The following is a 9,900-nucleotide window of genomic DNA, read 5'->3' as shown; positions in this document are numbered from 1 at the left end:
ATATTGGGTTTGGTTCAGGCTCTAACCTTTAAATCCTTTAAGCATAATCCAACATGATCACAGTTGTATTCTCCTCAATTTGAATGAGTTACCTCATCTTTCTGTCTAAGTGAAGACATAAACACACACACACACACACACATTCGCTCCACAACTGACAGGAAGAAAAGGAGAGCTGAGGTTTGTCATTCATCTATACCGTATCCTGTTGACCAGTGAAAACACAGATCACATTATGTATCATGGTTAGTGTATGCCTGCTCTCATACATGCTTGATGTCACAGGGATGTGTTTGCCTGTGTTTGTGTGTGTGTGTGTGTGTGTGTGTGCTCCCTGTGCTTTCTACCAACACAGCTATAAGGAAAGTGGATGTGGGTGCTGAGTGAGACAGACAGAAACAAAGCTCGTGAGCTCTCTCCATCTCTCTCTCCCGACCACAAATGTTTCCCTTCCAACTATAAATAAACCCCCGAAACCTGCCGCATCCTGTAACATGAAACGCAGCTAAAAGTAATTATCAAGGTCCAGAATAGCCCAAAGTCTCCGATTACATCCAAAGGCTAAAGGCCCAAGCTAATATAGGGGAGATTTATTTTATAAGGCCAGCTTTTATTTTGTGAAGATGCTATTTTATTTGATTAAACACAGACAGGCTTTCATGTAAAAAGCTTGAATCCGGATGAAAGCTAAACATAATCGATAGGAGAGAGATCGTCTGCTTAGAGGCCACCCAGGTTGTGATGAGGGATGGAGAGGGAAGAGGTGAGAAAACCGATAAAGCTGCATTACGGACAAAGTGGAAAAGATGACAGGAAGAGAGGAGGCCAGTCAGTGCCATCTGTCTCAGTTCAGTGTCTGATCAACACTGATTAATCATAGTTACTTAACTGCTATTGATGTGACACAGTAGTGATTCCTATTCCTATTCCAGTTTGATTATCATTATAATGCAAATGGCTTATGTGACAAAGGGTAAGGTGTATGCACTGTTCAGATCATGGTCAAATGACCATAAAAAGAACAGGTCAACTGTTTCTATAAGACTCTCAAAATACATGGTCAAAATTCAAATGGTATTTTCTTTTCTGTTTTAGTGTAGACGTGTCAATTCATTAAGAATCAGTTCTATGATTGATAGCTGTCATCTAAACACTTAGAGGACACCAAGCCCACAGCATTTAAAAGTCAGATGGCAATGATAGTCAAGATTTCAGTCCTGTATTTCACATGTATTTACTGGTTTACCAGCCGATGGGATTTAGAACTACAGGTCCCATAATTCTGGGGGTAGAAAAACAAACATGTCGTTTAAATAACTTCCATCATTCTGTGAGCAACCATGATTTGATTTTAATGTTGCACATAGAATGCAAACAGCTGGGCACAGGAAAAATAAGATGCTGACCTCGCAGTGAAGTTGGAGATGTGCAGGCTGTGGCCTGCTGCCTGTCATCTCACTGCTTAGTGCAGCTGCACTGCTTGTTCCATTGCTCTGTGCAATATTTCAAACTGACCCAATGTCAACAAAAGCAGAAAATGACAGTTGTAGATGCGTTTTTGAGGAATGATTGTGGTAAAAGCTCATTTGACTGAGAGATGCGTTGCATTTCACATGTTTACTCGTGATTCACCAGTTAAATGCTTTAAAGTTTCAGGTGCAACTGTCACAAATGCAGTCGCAGTAAATGAATGCAGTTTTTTTATTGGAATGTCACCATAGACACCCAATTCTATTACTGCAAATATTCAACATGTTGCATTACTTTCATGAGTGGGCTGTAGGCGCACTAACCATTGTGATAACTCATTCGATGATAGATGGCTTCATATCCCAAAGATAAAACATTTACAGAGACATAAAAAAGAAAAAGGCAGCAAATTAATTGAAGAGAGGGTGGAAACACCAAATATCAAGCAAATGGGATGAATTGCTCAACTTCATGTATTCTATCAATTTACAGTACAGCAGCTACTGTGCCCGTGTGTTCATTTGTATGTATGGCTCATTTCCTTATGAAGGGTGTTAGAAATGTGTTAGGTGAAGCCAGCAGAGTTGGCAGGTGGGAGAGATGAAGAGGAACAGAGACAGTGTGTGGGCGACAGTTCGCAAGCTGTCGATGCTGTCTGCTTTTTATCTCCTGCTTCACTGCAAATCAGATGTCACTTATTATGGTCAAGTGTCAATACTGTCATTCAAAAAGGTAAAGAACAGGTTGTTGAAGACAGGGAGGTGGGGATAATATACTGAATGTGTGTCGTAAAGATATTCAGTCTTATGTCCCTTGCTTTCAATGTTTCATTCCTCGCTCTCCCATTGAGAGTTGGAGGTCACAGGATATAAATAGCCCTCCATCTTAAACGGGTAATCTTAGAGGAGTGAGTTAACTGGTTACCATTTGTGAGTGAGAGAGAGAGTATAGAGAATCTGGGCCATGCAGCGCCTTGAAACTCTATCTCATTCACTGGCCACAGATTACTGTCGCCTCTTGTTAGCCTTTTTGTGAGTGTTTGTGTGTGCGCATAGGCAGACCATTTAGTGATAAATTGAACGGCTAATGTCAGGTTTCTATGTTGTGAGTGACAGCTGTCATTGGACTTTTTGTTCAAATAGCTGTGAGAATATTTTCTCTGTTGAGATTGATAGTTGTGAAAAGGTAATGGAACATTTTTGGGACTTGTGGAGCTACTTAAACGGCAGAAGAAGATGTAAAAAGTAGGGCCGGGACTTTAACGCGTTAATTACGATTAATTAATTACACAAAAATGAACGCGTTAAAAAAATTAACGCATTTTAATCGCACTTATTTTTGCACCGCGGAACGTTTCTCACTGGAAGAGTTTCAGGGGTACCGATTATACTGGAGCACCAACTAACGTTCATGACTTCAGACAACAACAATGAACGAAGAAGCAGATGAGACTGCTTTGGTTGGCCCCGTGGATGGGAAATTTTGTTTTCAAAAGCGGACGGATGGCAGCGTAGATAAGAGCACGGTATTGCTGCACTTTATGTCAAAAATTGCACTGGTCGGGGCAGCGTTTAGCTCAGTGGGTAGAGCGCGCGTCCCATGTGCCGAGGCTCTGCAGCGGACCCAGGTTCGACTCCCGGCCTGGGTCCGTTTGCTGCATGTCACTCCCCCTCTCTCTCTCCCTGTTTCCTGTCATATCTTCAGCTGTTCTGTCAATAAAGCCATAAAAGGCCAAAAAAAATATTCAAAAAATGCACTGGTCTGTTGGTCTTGAAAAAACAAAAACAATGTTTTGTTGCTTAAGCTTCTGTATTCAGTCATTATTCAATGGTATACTAAAAGCCATGTGAAAAAAATTGCTCCTCACTGTTCTCAGGTCAGATATTTATATGCGATTAAAATGCGATTAATTTCGATTAATTAATTACAAAGCCTGTGATTAATTCGATTAATTTTTTTAATCGGGTCCCGGCCCTAGTAAAAAGTAAAACTTACATGTCTGTTCACTGCAGAGTTTAGAGCTTGGTCATGGCAACTGAAGTGCTGAAGGGCTTTGAAAATGACTTGACCTCTCCAAGTCATGACTAATTCATACAAAGTCATCTTTAGAGCACTTTTTGTACCTGAAATATTATTTATTTTCTTAAATAAATAGCATGGGCGGCTGTAGCTCAAAAGGTAGGGCAGGTTTGTCTAGTCTAGTGCATGTTGAAGTGTCCTTGAGCAAGATACTATATACAAATATAGTATATATAAATACAATTGTACATATACAAATGAAAAAAAACCCTTTTTTAATTGAATTTGATATGGAAGTCAAACATTTCTCCGAATTAAAAATGTCACGTTTGTATTAAAAAACAATGATGAGGAAAAACAAAAGATGTCAGAAGAGCAAAAGCCCTCAGGTGTCTTATAAGTCTTTGTGTGCATGGGAGTGTGTGGGAGTGTGTGCAAGTGTGCGCATGTGTGTGTATTCTGCATTCCAGTCTAAGTCACATGCAGGTCTGTGTGTCTGTGGTAACAAAAGCTCTCATTCATGGAGGAGAAATTACCCATGCATTCTAACTCTCTGTAAACGTCTGCAAGTCTGTTTCTGTGTGTCGCACAGTATTCTGTTATTAGTGTGTAGGAGTGTTTTGATTGGGTATGTGTAAACGTATGAGATCAGCGTACGTACATTTTCTCATCACCAGCGATAACCTGGATAGTCGAGGTGCATTTGGCTTTCCAGATGTTTCATTCAGAATATAAATTCAGAGCTGGCGGTGTCGATACAAAACTTCACACTCTGAACCACTCGCACACCACCCACTAAATACCACTCAAAATGGAAACTGACATCATATGAAACACACAAACATGTGTATGTTACTCAAAATTGTTTGTGTGTTTGTCTGTGCAGTGTGTTGGTGAGGAGAACTGGGTGGACAGCAGGACGGTTTACATAGGGCAGAAGGAGCCTCCTCCAGGAACAGAGGCTTTTATACAGCAACGATTCCCTGACAACAGAATAACCTCCTCCAAGGTCAGTGAAAACACCCACACATAAACACAAACATCAAAACACACTTTATTAAGAACAGTTTTTAATAAAGCACGTTTTACGTCTGTTCTTTCGTGAGTGAGTTGTTCTTTAGAGCCAGTGTTGAAAAGGCCACACAGTGGAATCATTTGTAAAGCTTGCATACTCACAAAAAAAGTGTTTGAAATGTGCTTACACCACTTTCTAAGCATACATGTGGTTTATAAAAAATTGCGGAAATGTATGTACATTTACAGAAACTTCAACAATGCGTACACACATTTTGGAAAGGTAAATTGGTGACGCGGATGATGAGGTGGTGATTAGAAGACTTAAGATGTTATAGATCTATGTTATAAAAAAACAGTTGTTGGTAATTGCTTTTGAAGTTAAGTATGCGTATTCCATAAACACCTTTCAGTTGTAACAGATAAAGCCAACTCAAATCAAATCTCAGAGGAGAGAGCTGGACTGTTTGGTGACCAACTGTTGAAATGATCACGTCCTGCCCCGTCATCCTCACTTCATGTAATATTAATAAAAAGCCTCTGTGTCATCTACTTCTGCTTTCATCTTCATGTTAAGTCTGTTTGGAAATTCGTGTTGCCACTTGATACATCTACCATTTAAACACTGACATTCCATAAAATGTTAACTGTCTCATGTTTACAGTACACGTTTTGGAACTTCATCCCCAAGAATATGTTTGAGCAGTTCAGGAGAGTGGCTAACTTCTACTTCCTCATCATATTTCTGGTTCAGGTAAAAAGCTTTTTCCATTTACTTTTACGCGATTTACAGAATTTTTAGATAATATTTTTTTCTGCTATTGTTTCTGTAAAAGAGCCATTACTTGTTTGTAAAGAGGAGATTTACTCCATCAGTATCTTTGTACTTGATATTAGCTCCATGTAGAGACCTGTAAAGGTTAGATTATTTAGTGCTCTGTCTGTCTGTCATTTAATTCTCTGTTTCTTTGATGTACTTCAGTTGATTATTGACACTCCCACCAGTCCGATTACCAGTGGACTGCCGCTCTTCTTTGTCATCACAGTCACTGCCATTAAACAGGTGAGACCTGCACGTTTTCATGACCAGTTTACTTTCACTTCACTTAGCTGTATTGGCAGTGACATTAAACACTATACCTCTGGCAAAACCTACACACACACACACACGCACACACACTCATACACATTCACATCTCTGCTTCTTTTTCTCTTTGTCAGGGTTATGAGGACTGGCTGAGACACAAAGCAGACAACTCTGTCAACCAGTGTCCTGTCCACGTGGTGCAACATGGGAAGGTGGTCCGCAAACAAAGTCGCAAGCTCAGGGTATGTGATGGTGTGAGTTTGTGTCTATGTGTGTGTGTAAATGGGAAAACTCATTCTCACCCCATATAACATGAACAGAACACTGGTGCATTTGTTTTATGGGCTCATGCCAAGGGATTTTCCAGAGACCAAACTGTGTCTGTAAGTGTGTGTTTATTTGTGTGTGTATTGAATGCAGTTTAGCTTTTAGCGGTAACAATAATATATGTTATGTAATATACTGAGAGAGTGAAATAGCAGCTAGAATATCTGACAGAGGATCTGTTACAGCATCAGCAGTCCTGTGAGAGAGCAAATATTTGTGACTGTTAGCTGATCTTGAGTGGTTCTTTAAAGGCGAGAAGGTTAGCTTGGCGAACAGCATCGCTAAGTTGTTTTCTACTAATGCAAACATGATGAGTGACATGATACCCTAAAAGACTGTACATCTACAGTAGGGTTGTTGTTTTTCGTCCAGGCCCCATTGGACACTGAGTAGCTGTGATGCATTAATGTATCCAATCTTTTATCCCTCGTTAAATCATTTAGTAATCTCAACTAAAGAAATGCGAAGGGTGCACACACATTTGACGCTATGCTGCCTCCTCTCTCTGTGTCTCAGGTTGGAGATGTTGTCCTGGTGAAAGAAGATGAGAGTTTCCCGTGCGACCTCATTCTTCTGTCCTCGTCTCGAGACGATGGGACCTGCTTCGTCACTACAGCCAGTCTGGACGGAGAGAGCAGCCACAAGGTGCGTATGTGTTTAATAACGTACAGGATAGTTGGTTCACTTTATCCAACCTGGCAGTTTTTTACTTTTTATGGCTGTCAGATTTCATTACAAAGGTCTTAATTCTTCATGGTACATTTAACGTTTCTCAGATTTGATATGGGTAAAAGCGGCAAACATAACGGTATATGTCTGTTCCCATTTTGAGCTGTAACTGTAATGTTTAAGAGTGACACCACTGGATACCATGGGACAATTTCCAGACATTTTTTTTGGCCAAAACTTCCTAATTCCAACCAAGTGCTTTTTGTGTCTAAACCTAGCTGGAGCACAGCGTTGTGGTAACAGAACTTAAACAAACTCTTAGTTTAAACTTGTTTGTAGTTTTGCGGAAAGATACTTTGCCAACATTATGTCTGATGATTCGGTGGTGAATGAGATTGTACACAAAAGCCACATGACACAGGGGTTTTGTTCACGGAAGTTATTGTAAACAAACACTGATTGGTTATATATGAATATGCATTGTATTTAAACTAGATTATATACTCTCTGTGTCTGTGATTCTCTCGCCCACCTCTGTTTCTCCATCCACTCCTTTTTCACGCTCCTATTCCCATTCACACTCCCTACATCCCTCCCTCAATCAACACCACACCACCATTCCTTCCTCCCATCTCCCCAAATCCTCTTTCATTTTCTCCTTTTTTTGCTTTTGCCTTTTTGCTTTTGTGTCTTGTCTGCCCTTCCCTCCCTCTTCCTCTCCTTTATTTACTCATCCATTTTCTGCTTCCTCTCCATTCATCTTCCCTCCTCCCCTCCTAGACATACTACGCAGTTCAGGACACCAAAGCTTACAATACAGAACAGGAAATTGACTCCATCCACGCTACAATAGAATGTGAACAACCACAGCCGGACCTGTACAAGTCAGTACAACACACATACACATGCACAAAACTAGAAAACACACTCAGATACATGTCTCACTTCTTTCCTGTTACCTCCCTCTTACACAGGTTTGTTGGCCGCATCAACTTTTACATGGACAGCGAGCCAGTCGCCAGGTAACCTGAAGCCCTAACATATCACAGGAATATGATCACCTTTGAGGATCAGGGAATCAACTAATCAATCAACTAAATCTGAGTTACAGAGTTTACTCAGAATCAGTCCAGAAATTGGTTTCCATCATGTATACTAAAATAGGAATGGTTGTTCAGTTCAATGACTGTTCATAGCCAGGACTTGAAAAAGAATACGGCAAGAACACCTACACAATCAGAGTGATGACACAGTCTGAATAATGACTTGATGCATGTTTGCAGGCCTTTAGGATCAGAGAACTTGCTGCTCCGAGGAGCCACACTCAAGAACACAGAGTTCATTTATGGTAACGTCACGTCAAATATGCTAATATAATTGAAGTCTAAAAAAAAAAAAAGGTCTGTTTACAGGGATTTCCTGGAGCTTTCAGCTGCCTCTCACTATCTTCCTCAGTGAATGAGTTGCTCAGTTGTCATCAGTTGATCCAAGTATGAAAGTTTGGGTTATGTGATAACAAGTGCTTGTACATAGTTACATACTGTAGATCTCCATGAAAACTAAAAAAAAAATACCATTCGGTGACAAAGACTGAGAGATGTGATTGAACGCTCTGGAAAAGCTAGTAAATGGACCGTGAGCTAAGTTTGTTTTGTGAAACTACTGGTCAAGTATTAACGCTCTCCCCTCCCTTTAGCGGTTGCCATCTACACTGGCATGGAAACCAAGATGGCTCTCAACTACCAGTCGAAGTCTCAGAAACGATCTGCAGTGGAAAAGTAAGTTCATCTCTCTCGTTCATTTTAATTTAGAAATTATAAACCAGCCAGTAGGAGAACACGCATTAACTGACATCCCTGTGCATGTTACACAGTCTTTGGCAGCATCCCTTTTTTCACTGACAGCCAGCTTAAATAATTAGTATTTTTTCATCCATCCCTTCATTCATCTCTGCATTTCTTCATTATTTACTGACTGAGAGTCCTTGTGTCTTTGGCTTACTGTGCTTACTGGATCACTTTCTTTCCATCTGGCGTTGACATGTGTCTTATATCCAGATGGCCTGTAGATCTGACTGACTGTAGGTGGATTACATTTACACTTGGTACATTTTTTTTTTAGTGTTAATCAGAATCAAAATCAGAAATACTTCATTGATCCTCAAGGGGAGATTGGTATGTTTCAGAAGCCATTTCCAGAATTGGAAAAATAAAACATTTTGTTCTGGTTTGCCTCAATGATGTGTGAATTTTCCTGATGAGGTATGAAGTGTGGCTGTACTGGGCTTCAATGAACACACCATCGTCAGAACCGGAGACAAACTATGAGACTAACTGCGGCCAGTTTGTAAACCACCTCAGAAGTGAATTCTTTGCTCTCAGACTTTATGAGCTGGTAGGCAGTTACCGCTTGCTCATTTAGTCATGTAGCTAGCATTAGCAGTCCTATGAGATAACCAATAACAGGGTTGCTGGAAGCCATACATGGAAAGAAAACCACCTCGGTACTGTATTCCGTTCTTCAAGCCCTCTAATCACTCAATCGACCCTGTCCACTGGGAACTCATGGTCGGGCAGGTTGGCTACTGTCAATATCCCTGACAAGTGCATCCCTACCTGACTCTTTTTACAGGAAACGACACAATGGGTTTGCAGTAGTACTTACGAGCAGAGACTGACTCACAGTTTGTACAGCTACGGAAAGCCCCAAGGTGAAAATTATTCTCAGGCACAAGCCACGTTTCTTAAATCTCCAAGTGAATTTGTACCGGTCTTGAAGGGCATAATGCTTTCATCTCAATCATTGACAATTTGGGATCTTAGGTATCCAGGGGCTTGGAAAACTCTCTATGAAACTATTTTCAAATGTATATATGTTTGCGGTTATCAACTTTCAATGGTTATGTGGACGAGTAGATAATGATTGAATTTTTATTTTTGAGCGAACTGTTTCTTTAAATAATAATAGATTGTCACACATTGATATTTTTTGTTCACAGTTCTGCTGTCTAATGTAGTAGTCCACATTGACACCAGTATTTAGTATATTTCTTGCTGTCTCCCCTTGTAGGTCAATGAATGCCTATCTGGTGGTCTACCTGTGCATCCTCATCAGTAAGGCCATCGTCAACACGGTGATGAAGTATGTGTGGCAGGCCGACCCTAACAGAGATGAGCCCTGGTACAACGAAAGGACTGAAACAGAGAGACAGAGACATATCGTGAGTCTACTCATTACAGTCCCTCACTCTGGAAAGAGGTCATCTTCATCCATGCTTTGCCTTCTCATACATTCTCATTTTGCCTTTCTCCTCC

General features: G+C 40.5%; 1 protein-coding gene across 8 annotated transcripts in view; it reads left to right on the top strand.

Moving 5' to 3' along the window:
* The window catches only part of atp11a (ATPase phospholipid transporting 11A), a 57,311-nt gene that overhangs the window by 25,226 nt on the left and 22,185 nt on the right, over positions 1-9,900 (top strand). For all 8 annotated transcript variants that reach the window (XM_030410039.1, XM_030410041.1, XM_030410040.1 and 5 more), the window contains exons 2-11: positions 4,376-4,498; positions 5,168-5,257; positions 5,486-5,566; positions 5,725-5,832; positions 6,434-6,562; positions 7,367-7,470; positions 7,561-7,608; positions 7,870-7,934; positions 8,283-8,364; positions 9,656-9,806. In XM_030410039.1, the coding sequence (XP_030265899.1) occupies positions 4,376-4,498; positions 5,168-5,257; positions 5,486-5,566; positions 5,725-5,832; positions 6,434-6,562; positions 7,367-7,470; positions 7,561-7,608; positions 7,870-7,934; positions 8,283-8,364; positions 9,656-9,806 (981 nt within the window). The remainder of the gene's footprint in view (positions 1-4,375; positions 4,499-5,167; positions 5,258-5,485; positions 5,567-5,724; positions 5,833-6,433; positions 6,563-7,366; positions 7,471-7,560; positions 7,609-7,869; positions 7,935-8,282; positions 8,365-9,655; positions 9,807-9,900) is intronic.

The sequence above is a fragment of the Sparus aurata genome, chromosome 24 (assembly GCF_900880675.1).
Source record: "Sparus aurata chromosome 24, fSpaAur1.1, whole genome shotgun sequence".
NCBI classification, from domain to species: Eukaryota; Metazoa; Chordata; class Actinopteri; order Spariformes; family Sparidae; genus Sparus; species Sparus aurata.
This window is presented reverse-complemented; position numbering and strand designations above follow the sequence as displayed.